The sequence below is a fragment of the Protomyctophum bolini genome, assembly GCF_963924005.1.
Source record: "Protomyctophum bolini genome assembly, chromosome: 23".
NCBI lineage: Eukaryota > Metazoa > Chordata > Actinopteri > Myctophiformes > Myctophidae > Protomyctophum > Protomyctophum bolini.
The window spans coordinates 4,101,692-4,125,452 of NC_137884.1; the positions used below are offsets into that span (position 1 = coordinate 4,101,692).

Sequence of the window (23,761 nt, forward strand, 5' to 3'; positions counted from 1 at the left end):
ATGTTTGTGCCAGCATGGGTGATTACTGATTTGATTTATTTCTTGATCGCCTCGTCTTGTTTAAACATGACGCCATGGGCAGCTATATGCTCGATAACAGGTTCGATAAGCCCAAAGCTTTATTGATACCATCATACTGGGTACTCAAGCTTGTGATCAGGTTTTTATCTGGTATTAGGTGTCGAGCTCACTCCCTGGATAGTACAGTAACATCAATACAAATCTGTGAAAATCCACAACTAATTAACTAACTAACATTTAACCACTTCAATTCAGCGGTGGAAAGTGACTAATTACATTTAGTTAACCCCTTTAGTGCGCCGGAATTATTCAAAATAAAAGGCGCTAGAGTGCCAAGCAGATGGGGGTTCCATTACCCCCCCAAAACCATTACTACCTCGCCCTGTCAGATCTGATGTCTCTCTAGAAGCGTTTATATCCCAAACGAGATGCTTGGTTAAGTCAGAAATTAGGACAGAACATTGCCGTTTTGATCAAAACCATGGACTACGTAGATGCAGAGATAACAGACAGTGTGTGTGTGTGTGTGTGTGTGTGTGTGTGTGTGTGTGTTGTGTGTTGTGTGCGTGCATACGTACAATGACCTGCGGTTGTCTGCCTGTCTCCACCACTAAATAGATTAACATGGAGCCAGAGGGCCGAGAGAGACAGAGAGACAGAGAGAGAGAGAGATAGAGAGAAGAGGCTCCATCAGCCAGACAGCCTGATGGAGGGAAAGGGAACTGGTTGGAATAACGTGTTCCTTCCAGATACGCACAGGAGACCTGCACATGCAGACTTTAAAAATAGTAGGCTACTGGGTCTAAAAGTGCGTGTGTTCGTTTGTGCGTATACGTACGCACACACGCACTCTAAAAAGCCTGGTGTATAGCTCGGCCTTTAAACTCTATTCGACTTTATTCGATTTTTCAGGAAATGTTTATATACAGTAGTATCTCCCGCCTTAACGGGTATAGTTTGTCAAACAGTTCGTTTCCGAGGAGCCTCGTTTGTTTTGACCTAGTTTGGATCTGCACTGCAGAGCTCTCCCTCTCTGAGAGAGAGAGAGAGAGAGACAGTGAGAGAAAGAGAGAGACAGAGAGACAGTGAGAGACAATGCGAGACAGAGAGAGAGAGAGAGAGAGAGAGAGAGAGAGAGAGAGAGAGAGAGAGGGAGACAGAGAGAAAGAGACAGAGGCTGAGAGAGACAGAGAGAGAAAGAGAGACACAGAGATAGAGAGAGAGTGACAGTGAGAGACACAGAGAGAGAGAGAGAAAGTGAGACACAGAGAGAGAGAGAGACAGTGAGAGAGAGAGAGATTCTCGAGAGAGAGAGAACGGGGGGTACAGGGGTGGGTAGGGGAAAGGTCTATTGCCCCCCCCCAGACCTCTGCCTCGTTACAGTTAATTAGACACTGGAGGATGAAGGAGGGGGGGGGGTGGGGGGGGTGTACATGCACTTGCACGATTCAACGTGCACACATCACATGCCCAAGATCAACTACAATTTTACAACAGGTCGTTTCGACTTTCGAGGAAGCAATCCGATTGGTTGAAGTATAGCCAGTCGTATAATCGAATTACATTTCATAAAAATGGTGTCGGATGGTTTGACTATAGCATCCCATTGCTGAGAGGTCGGCTATAGAGGCAAAAAGTGTTTGGTTGACGAGAGACGAGGCAGCCAATACGGCAGCCAATGAGAACGATCGCTTGCTAGTACGGCCACTATACGGCAGCCAATGAGAGAGATGGCTTGCTAGTCCAGAAAGGCAACGCGACCGATCATAAACCAGCTCCGCTGGGCTTCACACAGAAGCTGGTAAAAACCCAGCAGCACATTAAAAATGGATTAAAGTGCATTTACAACAACCGCTTCTTCCCAGAACTGATGGACTCATAACCTTATTCTCCTCCACGCGTGCGCACACACACACACACACACACACACACACACACACACAGTTTTACAGTAAGTGCATGCACTAAACAAAGCTACACAAGCTCCACAAGTTCACACTGCGATACGTTCAAGATTCAATAATTAATTTGCCATGTCAACAAGTTGATAGGAATTTGTCTTGGTTCATACTCAACATATACAGACAACCATAGATACACAAACAAGAAGGACAGTACAATACAAAAACAAAAACCAGCAGCATAGGAAATTACATTCCGTTTTTTAAAGTGCTATATGCATATACTATACGAGTTCAGATGTCTAATGGCTACGGGGTAAGTGCTATCCCTGAAGCGACATGTTGAGCTCTGGATACTTCTATATCTCCTGCCTGATGGGAGGAGATTGAAGAGGTGATGTGCAGGATGGGAGTTGTCTGCAATGATTTGCCTTCCTAATTATTCTGGTGGAATAGAGTGAGGAAAGTGTAGGGAGGCTGCATCCTATGTTTTTTGATGCGCGACGTACTACTCTTTCCAGCTTTGATTTGTCTTGAGAGGTTGTGTGACCAAACCATACAAGCATAGAGAAGGTGAGAACACTTTCAATAGTGGCCCTATAGAAGTGAGTCATGGCTGCTTGGCTGACTTTGAACTTCTTAAGCTGCCACAGGAAATAGAGACGCTGGTGTGATTTGCTTATTATGAGACTGGTGTTAAGATCCCATGATAAGGACTCATGGATGGTGGTCCCTAGGAACCGGAAGGAGGAAACTTGAGAGCAATCGGCAATCTTTTGAAAATCTATGGGTCCCTGGCACAAGATCCATGCATCAGTGTCGATTTCGTCGACTAAAACTCAAATCAATAATCAATCATATTTATGACAGTTAATTATAAAAAAAAAATCATGATTATGAATCCTTAATGGTCATCACAATGGGGTACAATTTTGCCTACTCGTCTGTGTCTCAGAGGGCTGTGGACAGTTCAAAGACCCGCCCACCAGTAATCCTATCCAAGCTATAATAGAAAACGGCAGCAGGATTTCTATACCTTGAATGTTAGCATGATATAATAAAAGCCATTGTTCTCGCATTAATACAAATTAGAATTAAACAAATCTTGTTTGAAATGACCAAACATGTCACTGGTGCCACTCTAAAAAGACAAAAAAGAAAAGGCACCATGTTATAATGACCATTAGTGATGACAAATTATATGAAGATAGGTTGAAGTGGTCCTTTAACTAACTTCATAAGATTGTATGAGTGTGCTAAAAGCCAAAAAGAATCCCAAGACTGAAAATGCGTTCGTTTCCTCGATAACTCCTTTTAAAATTATGCCCTCGGGGGAGAACTAGCTTCTGACATTTACCTTCATACCCTCTTTAAATTACGCAGGAGGAAATTACCGATCAAGAAATTAGTTGTGTAATAGTTAAGCCACTCCTGTTCATTTTCCCTCTGGTCCTCATGCACGCACGCACGCACGCACGCACGCACGCACGCACGCACGCACGCACGCACGGTACTAGTTGTACAGGGCTGGTGACAGGGAATATCAGGCAGGAAGGTCAGCTATGAACAATAACAGTTTATAATAATCAGCTGCTGTTTCCTGGTCAGAGGAAATGAAAAGGACTCATGCTCACAGATTTCTGAAGTCAGGATTATTTACTGCATGTATACATGACTGAAACACACACACACACACACACACACACACACACACACACACACACACACACACACACACACACACCTAAGGACCAAGGTTGTTGGAGATTATTTCAGCACAAAGAGCTCATGCAAATAGTTCAGAATCCTTCTCATGCACAGTCCTGTAGTATAGAGAGAATCGTGGCCAGTGTTGCCAGATGTACGATAATTTTCATATTTGTAAGATAATTGTACCGTTTGTACAATCCATAAAAAGAAATCCCCTAATGTAAGATAATTTCGCTATATCACAAAAGGTAAGTGAATTTATAAAACTGGCCTGGCTGCTGATTCAGGATCTGGTCTGGCTATTCAAAATAAGTCAGGAAATCAGGAAATCTGACCCCAGATCTGTACTTATCGGTTGCGTCTTTCTGGCAGTTTCAGGCTTTTATTTGAAATTGCCAGATTCCACTCAGCACATGTTTTTGTCACGTATAGGAGTCTCAAACAACTAAGGTTGTTTCTTTACACTAAACACGCAATGTTTTGTCAAATTAAATATTATTGACATGTGTGATTTCTCTTTTTTGGGCTATGTATACGATAGTTTTTATTCTTTCAAATACGATTTTAAGCCTCCGGTACAATAATTCAACACTGATTGTGGCTCAGTCTGACAGAGAAGCAGGAAATGGTGAACACATTTCCCACTCTGACAATTATCTCTGGGTTCGAGGTTTTTATTAATTCATTTTTGTGATGAGGAAATTGGTGCTCTCCACAGCTCATTCTAATACCTATCTGTTTTGACCATTGATCAATGGCTATAGTACATTTTTTCGTCGAAAAGCATGATTTTCATCATTGTTTTTCCCAAAGCATGGAAAAACGACATACACTCTGAGGAAAAGATAAGCATATTAATAAGTCATGTCAACTCTACCCAGAGAGAGAGAGACAAAGACAGACATTAGGAGAGAGAGAGAGAGAGAGACAAAGACAGACATAAGAAGAGAGAGAGAGAGAGAGAGAGAGAGAGAGAGAGACAGACAGACAGACAGACAGACGAAGACATAAGGAGAGAGATGGAGAGAGAGACACACAGAGACAGACATAAGGAGAGAGACAGAGAGAGAGAGAGAGACAGACACAGAGACAGACATAAGGAGAGAGCGAGTGCATGAGACACAGAGAAATGGGCTAAATTAGGGAGGTGATTTCCTCCTTTATATTATAATGATGTTATGTACGTAAATGTCAGGCTCTGTTGCTGCCCTCAGGGCATACGTTTAGACAGAAACACTGTCTGTCTGTCGTATAGACAAACTATGACATGCAGTACATTATGTTGAAATTATGTGAATAGTACACCCCCCCTTGAGTGTGTGTGTGCGTGTAGTTGTGTGCAAGAGCCAGTAAAATGAGTTACAGTCAAGAGAGGACATGGTGACAATAAGAGCTCAGAGGAGAGGAGAGGACAGAACAAGGTTGCAGAGGAGAGGACAGCACAAGGTTGCAGAGGAGAGGAGAGGAGAGGAGAGGAGAGGAGAGGAGAGGAGAGGAGAGGAGAGGACATCATGACAGGACAAGGCTGCAGAGGAGAGGACTCTCGTAATCTCCCTCCAAGTCGTGTCACCAGCTAGCTATGCTGACAACACGCAAGTAACGATTGACCCAGAGTCTAGTAATGTCACGATTTTGACACAATCGTCTAATCACAATTATTCTTGCATAATCATCATCATAATAGTTTCGGTGTTGAAAAATGTCCATGCAACATTTTCAAACATTTTCCAGAAATAGCAGAAATGGTTAGGCATTCACGATTCACTCTACTCAGGAAACGAATCAAATCACGATCACGATCCGATTTTTCACGATTTTGTAAACACACTTATTTTCCAGACAAATTATTTTTTATCTTGACCGGTGCCCGGCTGTATAGAGCACAGAGTTGGTAACGATGTTAGTCGGAGATCCATGCCCCACTCGGCAATACCCGTTGTACCCGTGTCAGAGTACCTGTTCCACCCATTTTATGCCCATATATGGAGATTTCTGTGTCTGTCTCTCTGTGTCCCTTTATTCCTATATATGGAGTTCTGTCAGGCATGCCCAAATATGAAGTGTTTTGCCTAATCTCAATGTGACATCATTGAATCTACAGGTATAGGCTCATTAGGTCCACTGGCAGAGCTTGACCAGAGCCTTTTGTGGTGGTTCTGGACAACCCATTACGCATTACAGTCGTACACACACACATACTCTGACCTCAACAAACCCCTAGATCACCATATATGGAGCTGACCTGTTCTGACATCACAATGATGTTCGTCCAGCTTAACTAGAATGATCAATTGGCAAATTTGGGCCCTGTCCGGAGCATGGGCTGATTTTCTGCTGTTTCTGGACAACTGGCTACGGATGGATGGACTTCACACCGGGCACTGCACTCAGGCCCCTTTTCCACTGGTTGGTTCCCAATCAGTTCTTTTTGGTTTTTAGTCCATGAGCCAGAGCTCCAAAATTGGAACGTTAATTATGAATTGAGTGGGCAAAACCATACCTATATTAGATCGTCCTCACCATGAATCTTCCCCAGTTGAGTACTTACGCGAAGACGATGATTTATTGTATTAACATTTTTACATTTTTAAATATGCAAATTAGGCATTATGTAGGAAAATATGCAAAATAATCGAAAATGTGGAAGGGTTATCATGTATTAATTTACTTGTATTGATCCTATAAACAATTTAATATATAGGTCTAGTTTTTCCCACCAATTTGAACTGAACCGTGTGTGTGGAATGTGTGAAGTCGGCGGGGCAAACATTTCTCGAGTTACGTGGATTACAGACATACAGTACACACACATGTACAGGGACGTGGTGCATTTATATTAGGCTTAAATCGATTCATATCGTGGCCCGTTTGTATCGCTATATCACAATATACGATATATCGTTACATGGATACATGTTTCCTTTATATACACAAGCCATTTGTCATATCTGCTCTGTGCAATTTGTGATTACGAAGCCTAAAAGCCAAACAGAGATCTAAATTATATACAATTAAATTGTTAAATCGGCAAGTTGCCACCCTGCCGTTAACTTAATGGCAAGATGGCCACCATGTGAATGGTCTATAACCAGCATTATCACGTTTCACATGCTGGAAATAATATGTTGCCTTTGTCTCCTGAAGGCCTGGTTTGCTAAAGTAAAATGCACTTCTCATTTCACTTCCTTGGCGTTCGAACCAGAGCCTTAGATATAGACAAAGTTACACAAACTGCGCTCACTTCATGGGGCCAGTCCAATGGCGGCTCTCCTACGTAGACTTCTATTGGGGACTCGCGACTGGGACAAGTCCTGGACCGGAAGTATAGGCAGAAATGCATTGGACTCAGGCAACAGCCCAGCTTTAATGATCTTAAATCCATTTATTTTAGTTGTTGTTAATTGTTTTGTATAATCATACAACATAAACATTAAAGAGACTTTAGTTGTTACTGTACAATACTTTAAAACAGTTGTCATGTTGCACAAATAACTCTTATTTGCGCCGCCCTCGTTGAAAACAATAATATTTCCAACTCCAGCTTGGCTCAGTTCAGGCTGCATGAACATCGCTCGAGCGCTCGGTTTCTGCCCCCTCTATATCGTAACTCTTCTATTAGATGGCTCTGGTTCGAACATACTGACTGTTTCCACTATAGGCATTATGTCTTTATGTTTGCCCCGTTTGTTTATTTATGGTTGTTTTGCTCCAATGGTATTTCAGTATTTGTTTTTTACTACAGAGTGTACTGTACAACACTTTGGTTCAATACTGTTGTTCTAAATGTGCTTTATAAATAATAGACTGGATTTATAGGACAACCTACTGGAAGAGCCTCCAGAAAATCCAATACATTCAAAACAACAGCGCTGCTATAGGATCCAATCCAGATGAGAGAGTGAAAATATTTATGAGCACATCAGATCACACCCTAACCCCCGTCTCCCCTATAGCCTGGACGGTTAACCAGGCTACGTCTCCCCTAGCAGGCTCCCCCAAGACTGAACACCCCTTTGACCCGCCAGCACATCCACAGCAATGCTCCTACAAAGAACCTTCTCAAAACCTCCTCAAAAGAACCTCCTCAAGGAACTGCAGTGCTAACCCCACGACCCGCCTCCTGTATACTGCAAGGCCACTTATTTCACAGGTGCTCTCTGTGAAATACAGAGAGCACCACAGTCGGTCGATGGTTTTATTCAGTAAGCCTTGCCGAGCCCTCAGTGGTGGAAAGTAACTATATGGCAAGTACAATTTTGAGGTTCTTGTACTTTATTGGAGCGTATGCAATTTCCAATAGTTTTACTTCTACTCCATTACAGCTCGGATCCAAATATTGCACTTTTACTCCACTACAATTATTTGAATACTTTAGTTACTATAGTTACTTTGTAGATTTTGATTATTATTACAAAACAACACATTTACCACTTCAGCCCCATCTACATTTCGGCCATTTGAAAATAGTCGATCTATAAAGCTCACAATTGCGTCGCGATTGTGATACATTTCATAATTTGAAATGGGACATTCTACTTCTAGTACCTTCTACTTTTGGTACTGTAAGTACATTAAAAAAAAAAAAAAAAAAAAAAAAAAAAGAATGTGTTCGTTATGCATATCACTTTTTGCCAGCTCGGGACAGGGGAGAAATATCGTGTGTTGACCTACAGTACAGGCAGTCAGGCACTATGGTTTCCACCAAGAACATTACTTATGGATATACAATGTACAGTAGGCAATACACTTACACTATACAGGGACTGTCATGTTTTTACTGTGTGTACAGGCCCAGGTTGCCTATATATCTAAGTATTACTGCGTGTGTTTCTATTCTAAGTAGTGAAACCCTTTTCCGGTGGTCTTGAGACCTGTACCAATTTTGTGCTTTAATGTTTATATTTAGTTATTATTTTCTATATTAGCGTGAGTGCATGTGTTCATATTCCGTTATGAACATAACTTGTGGATTTAAGAGGATTGTTTACAGCTATAGGCTCCAATGTGCATGCGCGGACTGCGTGGAACAAGCGTCAGTACCGTCAGTGGTCAGTCTCCGAGTGTATTTCGTCTGATCTGGAATGCCTTTTGTTTTAATTACCTGCTGCTGTTTTAACTGCTACCACTGCTTTTACTGCTTTTTATACGGCTGCTAACGGGTTTGGCTTATTTACGTCACCATACAAAGTTTAGGTTTAGTTCAGTTCGTGTGTTTATGTTGTGAATGTGTGTGTGCAAAATAAATATAAGAAAACTAGTATCTGAGTTGCCTCGGTGCAGGTGTCGCCTGCTAGCCTGCTGTGTAGAGTTTTTGCCAAGTAGTTTAACATTGTCCCAGACAGATGATTGCCTCGACGGAGGGCTAAAATTATTAGATTAATATGATTGAGTCTAGTGATTTCCGTACAGGGACCCTGGTTGATTTGGCCATCTTTATAGCCGATGTAAGGTGGCTGGTGATGATAATAAAATAAGGAAATTTGCCGTGTGCCTCCCGAGCTGCATGTCGTTAAGTTTTCACAGATCCACCAAAGAGATCCTGCAACATACAAGCCCTTTGTAGAGACATTATGAGCTCATTTTAATGCTCACAAAATGTCACGTATACAAAGTTGGGACACCCAAGTGTACTGTAAACTAAAGAAATTGACCCCAGTCGTCCCGTTTCGTAGGCTACCCCGCTAACCACGGGGTTACAAAAACAGATGGCATTTGACATAATTCCTGCTGGGATCCACTCGTAATTTCCGATGGCTTGTCATGGAGCTGTATGAATAAAACCAAACACTATAAGCTAAAACCCTAAATGATTCCGGGGGCTCCAGGCAACAACGCTGATTGGTCAGCTGGCATATCTCTTGAGAGATTCTACTGTATTTTACTTTGTCAATTCTTTCTGTATTTGCATCTTGAAGAATTTCCCCCTTCTCTCAAGTTTCAACTTCCAACACGAAACAAACTTGTTTCACTTCATTTTTGGCATTGCAGCTGAAATGGCTTGGAATAGTTTCATAGAGAGGATGAAAATTAACGATTTGAGTGGTTGTTTAGGCTTCAGTGGGTATAAAGAGGTATGAAAGGGAAACATTCATATAATACATTTGATTTTAAATTCATGGTGGAGCCCCTTTAAGTAAAACATTTGAGTAATTTTCCCACCGAAGCTTTTGTTTCCATTTTAAAACAAAGCTTTTTTTTCTTATCTATACTGAGCTTACATCCTTTATAGGCTTTATGCCTCCGTGCGATTTTAATCATTTTAAACGCTTTGTCTGGTCAAGATTTATGTCGCTTTTAAGCCAAGGGTTTGGTTTTTTTAATACTCTGTAGCACTTTGAGTTCTGCTTCAAAACGTAAAGTGCATTACAAAATGTCTTACTGTTAGGAGAGGATGGAGAACAACACACAGAGTATAGAAACAGGACTATAAACTCTTCAGTTTAGAAACAAGCACCTACAAGGACAAGCACAAACAGAACAGAAGCATCAACGTACAAACGTAGTAAAGGAAACAAACTGTGAATATTGATAAAAAGGTTTAATCTAGCAGCAGCTGTGTAGATTGACACAACTATATTATGGCCAATTCATTAGCAGAAATAGGTTATTTTCAAACAAGCTGAACAAACTTCTCAGAATCAGCTCTGCTTTATTGTCACATCTTTACAGCAGTGGTTCCCAAAGTGGGATCCGGGGACCCCCAGGGGTCCTTGAGGGAGTTCCAGGGGGTACCCAGCTAAATGATAGTTTGGGACCCTTATGGGTCCATTTGATTCCAGTTGTACACTCTCAGAGTTAAATTAACAATTGATTTCACTATATAGATTGGGGTCCCAGAGATAGAAATGCCATTAAATGGGGGTCTGTAGACTAATATGCATGTCAAACTGAGGGGGTCCTTGAAATTAAACGCGTTAAGAATCACTGCTAGAGACGTAAAAATCTTCTCTTATGGGGGTCCCTGGCATATCTTTTCAAATGGAGGTCTGCGGGCCAATTAGTCCTTGACATGAAAAGGTTTGGGAAGTGGTGAAACTCGTGCATCGTTTACCATCGCAGCGTTATTTCCATACAAGAAAGGGCCTAAAACCTATGCTAATTAGTCGGGGCAGGCCAGTTAGGGCCCAGTTAGGGTCTGATCAGTTAGGGCCGGGCCTTACATTTCAGGCCCGTTGAGAACTCTATACTAGGGATAGATAAGTGTACACCTACTACTAGCTTACATTGTCGCTCCTCTCCATAGATATTGCATTGAAAACTGCCGCCCCATAAACTTTGCATTGAAACTCGCCAGTCGCCACGCTGCTGGTGTTAACATGCAATCAAATGCATATTAACATAATGTATGCTCACACCATGAGTGGCGACCGGCAGACAGCTCATGTGTGAAGCAGCTTTATGAGCCTCTCTCCTTCCTCTGTTCTGAGGAGGCCACCGTGTCCCTGAAATGGTGCATGAGTATCAACCTAGAACACTTTGAGGGAGGCTATCACACAAAGGGCTGTGTGTGTGTGTGTGTGTGTGTGTGTGTGTGTGTGTGTGTGTGTGTGTGTGTGTGTGTGTGTGTGTGTGTGTGTGTGTGTGTGTGTGTGTGTGTGTGTGTGTGTGTGTGTGCGTGCGTGTTGTCCTTGCATGGCCAACAAAAATGGAGAGAAATAAATAAACCCCTTTTCTCTGTGTGTGTGACTCGGTCGTGACTCGAGTTTCCCTTTAATGTCATGCCTGTGCACTGGTCCACAGGTGGCTCATTAACGACAAATCCTAATGGACCAATTAGATCATACATGGGCAACTGGCGGACCGGGAGCCACATGCGGCCCCCACCTTCACTTACACACATGTTAATATGCGAATATTGATTAAATTGATTAAATGAATTATTTCAGCTTTTACAATTTAATTACTTCAATGACTTCAGTCTATATTAGTAGCTGAATGAATAATATTAGAATGTTTTTCTAAAAATTATTAGGACCCTTTTCTAAAAAAAAAAACTCTGTACAAATGTGTACAAATGGACTAGACTACCCCATGCCGACCCCCACACAGAATATATTTATTCAGGATTTAAATTCAAATATAGCAAAAAATAGCAGATCTCCAAGCTCAAAACGCATTGCAGTGCGACACATTTTGAGCTTGCAGATCTGCAATGTCTTTGCAATGTGGCCCTCTGGAGTATGAACTACTGTAAGTTTGACTGTGCAGTTAGTTCTCAACCTTTTGGGATGCATGGGGACTCCCAAAAACCTTTAGCCATGTCTCATACTTTAAATAAAATAAATAAAATTGTATGCATGTATAAGAAATACATAATTACAAATGACAAACTACAAAAAAATACTACTGCTAAAATATATATAACTCTAAAATACAACTGAGCACCCTCTCTCTCTCTCTCTCTCTCTCTCTCTATCACCTACCTCCCCAACTCTGACAGTCTGCCCACTCTCTCCTTCCCCATCTCTCCCCCCCCTCCATCCATCTCTGTCTCATTAGTACTAGTTAAAAAGGTCAGACAACACAGAGAGAGAGTCCCTGTGACACATCCATCCAATACGGACACGCTTCATTTACCTCTATCCCCTCTCCGCTGCTCTCTGCACCCATCTTTGGGTATAGACCAGGGGGGCAGTCAGACAGATTTTTTGTGAAGCCACTAAGGAAATGAAAGTTCATATAATGGCCTGTTGTGGCGCTGTCATTGGGCTCAAAAAAACCCATAGCCCCATAGAAGTCCATGTATTTGGGCCCAACTTCACCTAGACTGTATTACCTTAATAAACATGGTCATGAATACTTTTCGCTTCCAGTCACTAGTTTAAAGTCTCATTTCTAATGTCATAATATTCTTTTTGGAAAATGATGGCCCCATTTATTAAAGAAATTACCATAAAGTTGCGCATGTTCTGAGGGGCGTGGCTACCGTTACAGTTCATGAACGGGATCCCCCACCCACTCGAGTCAAAATAAAAACCAACGAAGAAGAAGGGGGGGAAGTCCCGCCTCGTTGTCTGGGCCAGCCAATGGCCAAACTGGGCTCAAACGGATCTTGAAAGATGGCGACTTACAGTGCAAGGGATTTCAGGCTTCATTTTACGTTCACGTTAGACCCGGGGAACGCTTTGTCCATATTTTTTACAGTCTATGGTATAGACCCCTACATATTCTGTACAATCAAAATCCTTTATTTGTGCCAAGTACTTCTTCACACACAAGAAATGTATTGAGTGAGAATGTCACTGAAGTTTGCATGGACTTAAAAAATAAAATAAAAAAAGAGGTCCTGCTCTTCAGAAGCTTTATACTGTATATCAATTTGGTGGGTGTGTACTGGTGATATTCAGACTTTTTTGAAGTCTCCCAATGCTGGGTTTGCAGAACTACTATAGGAAGAAAGGAAGTTTTTTTTTTTTTTTTAGGATAATTCATAGAGAAGGAGAACGATGTATTCATAAGTAACTGGTTATGTATTTTGTTTATGGTGTGGTGTATCTTTGTGTATGTACATTTTGTTAGTGTCTTGTAAGCCTGTGCGGGCTGGGCATCTTATGATGTAGGACACTTTCATTAAAAACAGTATCTATCCACCTACCTACCTATCTAGATATCTACCTATACCTACCTACCTACCCCTAACCTACCTACTAGCGACAGTAGAAACAGAGCGCCGGGAAGATCGGGCTCAGGCCCAAACGCAGAGAAAACCTCAAATAATGGCGGTCACTCCCATCCGTCACGTATAGGCAGACCTCTACGGAGGCTATAGCCACATGGTCACATATACCAGTATAAGGCTGCTAGGGCACTGCATCAAGCACCCGGAACTATACTAAGGAAGGAGCCTCTTAGGTTTTATCAGGGAAACTCTCCCTGAAGAGGGCTTAACGACCAAAATGTTGGTTTCCCTGTACTCGGCATCCTGAATAAAAGAAATTGGCACTTTGGCTACCAGTAAGACGCCTGAGGCCGAGGTCGCGTGCTCGCATCTGCGTGGTTGACAGCAGACTGCTGGGCGAGCGCTGGCGCTTTGGAATGGGGGGGCAGGTGTCAGATCAACATATGGAATTAATTCTGTACTGGCCATACGTATATGGAGTGTGTCTTAAGTGTACAGGGTTTGCTGAGGGCAGATCAACATTATGGAATGTCAGAACAGGTCAGAATAGGTCTAAGGGTGGCAGCGGGGACATTCTCTTGAGTGTACAGGATATGAAATAATATTAAAAACAAAATGTAGGAAACCAAAGAATAAAAAGGGAACCATAGAAATGTGTTCGTGACCCACAAATGGGTCCCAACCCACTGTTTGGGAACCAGCACTATAGTCCACAGGATATGCAACCGTGAAAATGTGAATTTGATCGGAAGGAACCCTCGTGAGTGTTTCTTATGACGACGATAAACAATATGATATGGCATGTCGTCCAATCCCTACTAGGCTCATCTCGACAAAACATGCACAAGACCTGCAGAATATTTAAATAATCAAACATGATGTATTGTAAGCCTATTGTACGCTCTTCGCAATTTCCACTTCCACAGAGGCGGCTCTGATATGCACATATACTGTAGTGCCACGTAGACTAACCTGAAAATAATGATTGTGGCTTCACCCCGCCATAGAAAACGCTGTACCTGGCCCTTTATAATGCCATTATGAAGCTGCTATCAGCCGTTTGTTTATTCTCACAACTACATAGTCGCATAGTAAATGAGAGAGAGAGAGATGGAGATCAACTGTAAGTGCATGTCATGCACCTGAGGATGCACTCAGTCTCAGTCACTCACGCACACACACAACGTAAAACCGCTTCATCTCCCACTCTCTATCTCTATGCATATCAGTGCATCTCTGCATGCTATAGAGCCCCTACGGTCTAATAATGTATCACTTTGCGCGCGCGCGTGCAAAGTGCACATGCACACAAACACACACACAAGCAGTCTGTCTGCGAACGCAAATGTCCTAATCCATCAGTAGGACTTGACATGCAGGTAACCGGAAAAGTTGGTCCCTTTGATCAGCAAATATTAATGTCAAGTATTGTTCTCACCCAGAAATGTGCATAGAGGGCTTCTTCAGACTTGGCTCTGTCTTTGCCCTCATTTAGAATTCCATGAATTATGCCCATATGCCAATCAATCATCCATATTAACACAAAGCGTGCTAACAATTCTGATTTAACTGCATGCCCCTCACTGCTACGATGATAGCATTGGACCTTTTCCTAGGCCGACAGTATCTCTTATAGCGAGAATCACACAGCATACCTCAAAAGAAAGCGTAACTTGTCCACTCCATTCTGGAGATATGTACCTTTATGTAACAGCGGTTTCATGTCAGACGCTGTGTATCGTTCCAACTGTAGTAGTAGTAATAGTTTGCCTGCTGTGTCCCCCCCCCCCCCCCCCCCCCCCCCCCCGGGTGTGTAGAAAGGCGATTTAAAGTAATCAATAAAAACATGCGGTAAACAGACATCTATACGTGTCCCGCACCGGACCGTTGGGATTCGAACAATGTAGAAATCCCTGTCCCGCGCGGGGTGTGTTAATGCTTTAGGGCAGATTCACACCGAGTCCGTTTGATTCAAACTGTTCCATAATACGATTTCCTGGTCCCCGCTGGCCATGATTCACATTGGCCTTGATTCTTCCGCACTCCGAGTACACTTCATTCAACTGTATTCAATGCTTTCACATTGCAGCGATCCGTATCCGAGTACACTTCAAATCGGTCCCGAGACTACCTCCATGCGGTCCCGGGAACGGTTGGGTGATCTGATCCGGGGAATGGTACGCAGCATTCACACAAGTACCACAACATCTGCCAAGTGGTCCCGAGTGCAAAAGAAACAACTGGATTATGAGTAAACTACAAAAACATATTAACTTAATTCCCACCGGAATTAATTAAATAATGATTACTATATCGCCCCGTTAAAACAGGCCGGCGCCGTTACTGCGACTGCTAAACAATAAGCGTTGTTTTGACCAGAAATGCCGCCTGGGAGGGGGATTTGGAGACTAAAGCGACTGAAAGTGTGCGTGCGCACGCAAGTGTGTGCACACGCAACCAAGATGGCACAGTCCAGCCTACGTATTTTGGAGTGTGTCTTTACAAATACAATAGGCCTGAGTGGCTGGCGTATCCGTCTGGGCACCTAGGCTGGTGGTAATGATCATAAAACTTTCATTGTAGCTTCAAGCAATTTCAAGATGTGTGGCAGATCATTATTTTGTGATTCACATTTACCACCACTTTGTACTTTGTTATCTTAATTAACCGTCACGCTATGGTTTAAATGAATTACATCATAGATTAATTAATCATCTGAATAATCAATTCTGAAAATAATTGTCCATGGTAGCAGATTTTTTTCCCCAAGCTCATTTACATAGCCTCTGATGTATGTGGTGCCTCCAATTGTTACATCCGTCAAGGGATTTGTCTCAGAAGATGCCTAGGCAGGTAGACTGGTAGACAGGTAGACTGCACAACATGTAGAATGAGTCGCAGAACAGTTCTGTTGTGAACTTGTGACCAATCTTTGCGACTAAGAGCCTTTTTGACGGGTTCATCTGCCAACTGGAATAGTTTATGAAGTTTCACCTACATTGGTGGGCTGGAATTAGAGCGCCTAAAAAAAGAAAAAAGTGGTAGTGTTCACCCTTCCTCCCTCTTGCTTGACTCCGCCGCAAATCCACTTTCAACGTTTTTCTGGGGTGGGGGGGTTGTTTAACAATAGGGCTATAGACATGGCACAACTTCAGATATTTGCATACTAGTGCATATCTAGACAACAATGGATTTTTTCCCCTCCCCAGGGAGAACAGCCAAGTCCAGGGCCTTGGGGATATTTCTTGCTAATTCGTCTAAAAGTGCCACATGCAGGGTAGGGCATGCTCAAACAAACAAGTACATGAACCACGTGACCGTGCTGTTTTATTCTCCCTCAATGACAGCACTCTCTAAAAATCTCTGGGGCGCCCGAGCCGGTGATCACCTTGGGAAACTTTGTGACAACTGAAGAAGCCGATTTAGAAGGATGACAACGTTTCGACCCCCTATGGGTCATAAGACCCATAGGGGGTCGAAACGTTGTCATCCTTCTAAATCGGCCATTTGGCCATAGCCACTTTAAATGTGATGACCTCATCACATTTGTGATGACAGCTATGGCCGTTTTTTTAGCCCAAGGAGTGTTTTTTCGTGCAAATTCAGATTCAGAAGAGAACCCCCTAGTGTGACACATCACATGCTACACAGCATAATTAAATGTATAAATCTTTGCCTTATATAGTAGGTTGTTATGGTACTCCAACTTTCAGCAGCTGTCACAAAGTTTCAGAAGGTCGCCAGCTCAGGCGGGCGCCCTAGCTAAATCATTAGAGCATGCCCTGGGCTACATCTGTTTTCATTTTTAGAAGAATTAGCGCAAAATCATCCTTTTCTCTCCCTAAGGTGCTTCACTAATATACCTATATGGAAATTACTTAAAATGAGAAGTTTTGAAAAGATGACTGCGCAGTTTAGCAGAATGGAATTGCACAGTAATGAGATCACAAGTCGAGGAATGATGTTTACATTGTAAATATCTATCATACAAAACCAGCTACTTGCAATTCTCTTTCTACTGTTAACTGACTGTGAAATTAAATGTATATCATTGATACATAATGTCCCTGTATTTATTTACAGAGTGCTTCAGTGAGTTTGCTGAGATTTAGCTGTTCAAATCATGTTTGTTCATGAGAATTCCAAATACTAAAAATCCATACCCGCTCTTGGCCTTTCCACTCTCTTACGTCTAGTCTCTTAACCCATTTAGGGTTGAGGCCGATTTTAAAAAATGTCTTCAAAAATAAAAAATCAATCAATTTTCTGAAAGACCTATTATGTTTCTATGTCAGTGGTGCTCAAACTTTTCTTTTTCATGTCAAGGACCCCCAGAATTATATGTAATTGGCCCCGGACCCCAATCTCAAAATATGTTGTTCCAGGGACACCCCAGATGCAAAGATTTGAGTTAAAAACCTTCGCTCTGAAAGAATATATATTCATAGATTTGCGCCACATTTTCAAGATTAAAAAAATAAAATAGCAGAGCTTGTATATCTGCTTTCAACAGCTAAATGACTTAAAACACCAAAAGGGGTTCCCGTCCTGAATGGGTTAAGAGATCATGGGAGAATGTTTATTTAAACTCTGCATGCATGCAAATTGAATCAAAATCCAAAGACTAATTCTTATGATTTACCAATTTGTGCATTCCGAGTGGCCCACAGGTGGGGCGGCCATTCTGGGATTTGCCCAACAGCCCAATCTGATGAGAGTTATGTTAATCTTAAAATGTTGATCAAATGCTATTTTCTTTACTTTATGCAAACTTGGGCAGGCAGCAGCTGCTCTTGCCTGCGCTTCGAGATCGTGTCGAGACAGTTTGAAAAACGTAGTTTGAATGAAGGACCCCAATGGAAATGAGCCACAGTGCTTTCTTATGGGGTTTAAATCCTCATTGAACTGTACTTTCCTGTGCTTCTTTTCTGCAAACTGTCCACAAAGTATTCAATCAAAGACAATGTGGCCATCTGTCATGCCGAGGGTCACGTGCAACGTCTCTTCTCACCCGCCACGCTGCGAACCCGGCCCGTCGCTTAGGCAACCCAGTAATAAATATAGAGGGAGATGTGTCATCGATGCCGTTTGGTAACCATGGCACCCGTAGAGGCACTATGTCGAAAATGGAGAGAGAGAGATAGAGAGAGAGAGAATGATGACAGTGACAAAGGAAAGAGGCTTGGATGAGCGACGAGGGAAAGATAGTGCGGGATAGATGGAGAACAGAGAGAGAGAGAGAGAGAGAGAGAGAGAGAGAGATAGAAAGGGAAACCGTCTGTCTGTCACACATACACACAGTCTCTCTTTGTCAGTTAGTTACCGGTATGCCAGTTGTGCTACAGATAGACAGACACCATACAGTGGGAATGCTAGCAGCATCCTAATGTTATGTTAATACTGAGGAGTAGAGCAAGACCTCTCACTGCCTCAGCTATCTGTCAGGGAAATGCGCACACACGCACGCACGTGCACACACATGCACCACCCCCCCCCCCTTGTAGACCAGTCATAAGGTCCATGGCCCTCCTTTTCAGCTCAGCATCTCAACTTGACAAACGTACTGGACTCCTGCTGCCACCATGTCTGACAGCAGTTTGACGGCAGTGAAACTGATCCAGGCTGGCCTTCAGAGGTCTAGGCTGATGGGTACCAATTATATACTGTCATGTGTTCCGACATATTCTCGCCGGGGGAAGCGGTCGCGAAAACATAGTGTAATCGGGAGTCCGCAGTGAGCTGTGCTTTCTTTGGAAATGTACTGTTTTCTGGATACTGTTAATAAATCAATCAATAAATGCTGTTCCGCTGCACGCAAGCACTCCCAAGTTGGTTTGCTTACATGTGTGCATAAGCTATAGCGAGTACCAAAATATCCTAATAACCAAAATATAGACAATACATTAAACAATTCACTCATATGAAATTAACTACTATAGGCCTACTAATAATAGGTAGGCCTAATAGAAAATAATTTTGCCATTGTCAGCGATATCTTTTAAAACGAACCAGCAATGACGATAAGAGATAATCCATTTTTAGACACACACACACACACACACACACACACACACACACACACACACACACACACACACACGTTTAACTTGCCATGTTTAAGAAAAAAGTTAACTTTTTTCTTGCCAAATACGTTTATAAACATACCCCATTAATATTGACGATGTGTCGTCATGGGCATCGCAGCAGACGAATATTTGTCTTTTTGATATGTCACACTACAAGATGAAAAGATTAATTAATTAGTCGGGAGTTCAATATCACGCCCGACACAGGACTTTTGTCGGGAGTGACAAATCGGGCTAAAATCGAGCAGTATGTACAGGCCTAAGACGAAAATCGACACTAATAGCTGAATATAGGAGGGGCTAGTGCCCCTCAAAAATAGAGGAGGCGTGAGGATGATGTGTGAAGGGCTGAAGTAGTTCTGAGGTTCAGGTCAACATGTGGTACTGCTGGTGCACAATAGTGTTGTTGTTTACACTGTCCAATCACAACAATACCTGAATTAAAAGGCCAGGGGTTCCCAAAAGGGGCGGCATAGGTTCAGGGGTAGAGTGGCCGAATGGCCCCCGGTTCGATCCCTCCCGGGCCTCCCCCAGAGTTAGTGTCGAAGTGTCCTTGAGCAAGACACTGAACCCCTAATTTCTCCTGACGAGCAGGTTGGTGCCTTGCATGGTTTCCTCTGCCATCGGCGTGTGAATGTGTGTGTCTGAATGGGTGAATGTAATGCACATCTAAATGTAATGCACATCTACTCTATGTAAAGTGCTTTGGATAAAGGCGCTCGGCTATACTGTATAAATGCACCATTTACCAAAGAACTCCATGCCAAGGACACCAAAAATAGACATAGCCCTCTGGCTGTTGTGCCCTCCATTTCAAAATGTAGATTGAATATTTTCTAAAATGTCGACGATAAAGACAATTATTCAAATTATTCTTTCTAAGATGATTCACTTTTAGGTTTTCTTTTCCTTTCACTTAAGTCTCCTCTCCAATCACCCCCCCCCCCCCCCCCCCCCCCCCAACAATAATCATCATAATAATTCCAAGTTTATTTGCCTTTACCTTTGGGTTGAGGACCAGCTGGTGTTCATCAAAGTGCAGCAGGGCCACGGTGTTGGACTCGGAGTTGTTGACAAAGATCTGCAGACACGGGTAGAGGGAGGTTCCCTTACAGTCCGTACCGCACGTGAACACGCACTCAAACATCTCCTCTGGGCGTAGGACAGACACCACCTGGAGAGGAGAGGAGAGGAGAGGTTCTGAACTTCTCTGTACACAAAATTAACAATAGTACCATTTTCTTACAGACACACACAAACCTAATTTATGGCCTTAAACGTATAGGGTGGGATGATATGGGTACCTCACAATAAGATATCCGTGGCTATAGGCGCCCCTTGATATATATCATGATATTCGGTATATTACGATATTCAATATATTGCAAGGGATTTCATCAGCAATATATCACGATATCTGTAACGGAAAATGAAAAAATAACCATAAAAAGGCAAATATGTGGAATTATGAATTTATTCCAAAATCTTACAAGATTCGCATACTGGCCAATAAGTAGGCTACATGATTCTTCTCTCCTCCAAACAGTAAAACACTGACTGACTGCAACTTGTCCACGACTTGTCTGTCCACGACTTGGGTAGCCTACTACTACTAAAACTAATGAATATCACGATATTGGGGGAGGACGATACGAGAGATATATATCTCACAATAGTTTGGGTCCCGGCAGCGGGTATAAACGTCTAAATTCCTCGTTTGGAACACATGTAACTGTAACACTCAAAACATGACTGTCATAATCGAGCGTCTTGTGAATGTGAACCGCATATCCTTCATGACTGGCTAGGTCACAATTAACTTAAGCTAAAAAGTTTGGGAACCACAGTATACACACACACTTACTGCTATACCGACGACCCAAATACAGAAAAGAGTAACCGGGTCCCGAAAGGGGGGTAAATTGGTCTCTGAACCAACCATACTGTATTTATTTACCGTGCAGTTGGTCGGGTTGCTCTGCAGGCTCTGCAGAGTGGGACTCAGCCAGCAGAAGCCCAGGATGAAGAGGCTGAGGATGCCACATGCGATCAGGAACAAGCCCAGCCGAATGCTCTTGTCCTCGGCTTCCGAGTACTCGTACGACACCCTGGTCTTCCCCATAACGACCGGACTCTCCTTTACCGGCTGTCAGTCCAACGAAACGGCATGCATGCGGCGGTCGTGGCGGAGGAGAGGAGAGGAGAGAATTAAGAGCCGCCCCCGGAGGGAGGGACAGTGTAGGTAGGCTACAGTAGCCTACAGGGGAGGACAGCGCAAATAGCCAGGAGTCTGCAAAGTCAAGTGTGACAACTATTAATGAAAAAACGACTTCAGAGTTGGTTTAAAGGAGGAGGAATAACTGGGGCGCTAAATATGTTAGGCTCCTACGGTACTGTACTGCTGCCATCTGTCTGTCGTTTCATCCTAAAACAAACTTCCTCTCTCTCTCTCTCTCTCTCTGTAGCCTATCCCTCATCCTTCCCCAGTCCTTTCATCTCTCTCATCAACTTGTTTTAAAGCAGCTGTTCTGACTCCGAGTCCAGCCTATACTCCCCTCCCTTCTGCGCACACACTCACACACTCACACAGTGACGCCCGCGCGCGGACACACGCACGCACACACACGGTGGCGTGGACGGTGGAGCGATGATATTGCTATGTAGAAATGCTCTGTTACAAGTAAAAGTCCGGAATTTAACATTATCTTCAGTAAAAGTACAAACGTATTGATATAAAAATGTAGTCTACTCAAAGTACGAAAACTAAAGGCTCATACTGGTACATATAGTCTGGATTTTCGGTGGTGGGGTGACCACCGAACTATATATACAACATGACACCACCGCTCCAGCCCTTCTCTCTGTTTTTACTCACCACCGCTCAACGTTATTTCAGCTCCGCTGGTCCAGTGGTCACCTCACCACCGAAAATCCAGACTATGAATAGGCCTTAAAAGTACTCTTTATGCAGAATGTCCCATTTCACAAGTTTTCAAATGTAGGCCTATAATAAAAAGATCTTCAGTGCTCTGCATTTGCAGGCTTGTGAATCGGCTATTTTCAAATGACCGAAATAATAGGGCTGAAGTGATTGATGTATGTTTTGTAATAATAATAAAAATTTACAAAGTAGCTCATAACATGCATGTCTAAAGTGGATTTGTATTAAACTAAAACATTACAGATTGAAAGAGGTGGTGTGCATAAGGTCAATTGCCAAATTATGTGTAAGTAGTGGTAAGTCTAACCATCGTCGTGTTCTTGTCTCCGTTGTTCTTCCACACACCCCAGCTGGCACAAACATTCTGAGTGCCAATCACTCAATCAGCCTAGGTGAGCCTTGGGCGGGGCTTCTCAATCACTGATAGTGGTGGAAAAAGTACTCGCAATTTATTTATTTTTTTACAAATTTGTAAAAGCAATTTACTTAGGTTACTTTAGGAATACCAGGCCACGCAGTTCCGCCGACTGTACGCCGGGGCAAGTTGGTAAAGGGGAGACTCGTTTGGTATTCATAGATTCACACCAATAGCCTGTACCACAGCCATATCATGAACGTGGAAAATAACTCAATGGCTTCTTAAAGATAGAAAAATCACACCCGTGTGAACTGAGTGGTGCCCCCCCCACCTCTCTCTCTCTCTCTCATTAGCAGCACTATCCTTCTCTCTGTTTCTGGCGCCCCCTACTGGTATTAATAAGTCATACTTGTGCTCATGGCCGCATAGGTGGTAGGTAGACACATAGGTATACACGGACATTGCTGGTTGTAGGAGTGGTTGCACCACTCAAAAACACATAGAACTTGAGAAAGCCTGGAGGGGCGAAACGTTGTTGTATTTATAGGTTGAAATAAAAAAAGACTGAGCAGAATTATATTGTGTGCGGACGTTCCACTTTCTTCTTCATTCAGAAAAACACATAGCCCAGCAGATTGATAGAAAAACACATAGCCCAGCAGATTATAGCAGAAAATAAGAAAGTACATTGTTGTGTGTAATTAGATTTGTATATAAAAGTTGTCTCTGAATGAAGATCACCTAATTAAGTACCAGATGCATCGTTAATCTGGGACTTTAGTCCTATAGGTGTAGGGATACCACGTCGCATAACTTCAGGCCACTCGATGCATGGCTGTGATAAATTGCTTAACGAATCAATTGTTCAAACTAAATCAATTGCTCGCCCCATGCAGCTCTGTTCTGACTATACAGCAGAGAGTGAGAGAGATGGAAGGATTGGGAGAGAAAGAGAGGAAGGATGGGATGAGGGGGGGAGAGAGAGAAGGAGGCAGATCAAGGAAAGATTTGGCATGAATGTAAATCAGACAGAAGCAAGAGTGTGTGTGTGTGTGTGTGTGTGTGTGTGTGTGAGAGAGAGAGAGAGAGAGAGAGAGAGAGAGAGAAGGATGCTGAGATAGAGTA

The 23,761-nt window shown here is 42.8% G+C and overlaps 1 protein-coding gene across 1 annotated transcript in view; it reads right to left on the minus strand.

The window, feature by feature from the left end:
* LOC308311090 (calcium-activated potassium channel subunit beta-4-like) overlaps window positions 1-21,459 on the minus strand; it is a gene marked incomplete at both ends in the record, with an annotated part of 38,735 nt that extends 17,276 nt beyond the window's left edge. Inside the window, 2 exons of the mRNA XM_080757611.1 lie at window positions 20,341-20,511; window positions 21,295-21,459. Of these exons, the coding sequence (XP_080613737.1) occupies window positions 20,341-20,511; window positions 21,295-21,459 (336 nt within the window). The remainder of the gene's footprint in view (window positions 1-20,340; window positions 20,512-21,294) is intronic.
* Between the last annotated feature and the right edge of the window lie 2,302 nt (window positions 21,460-23,761).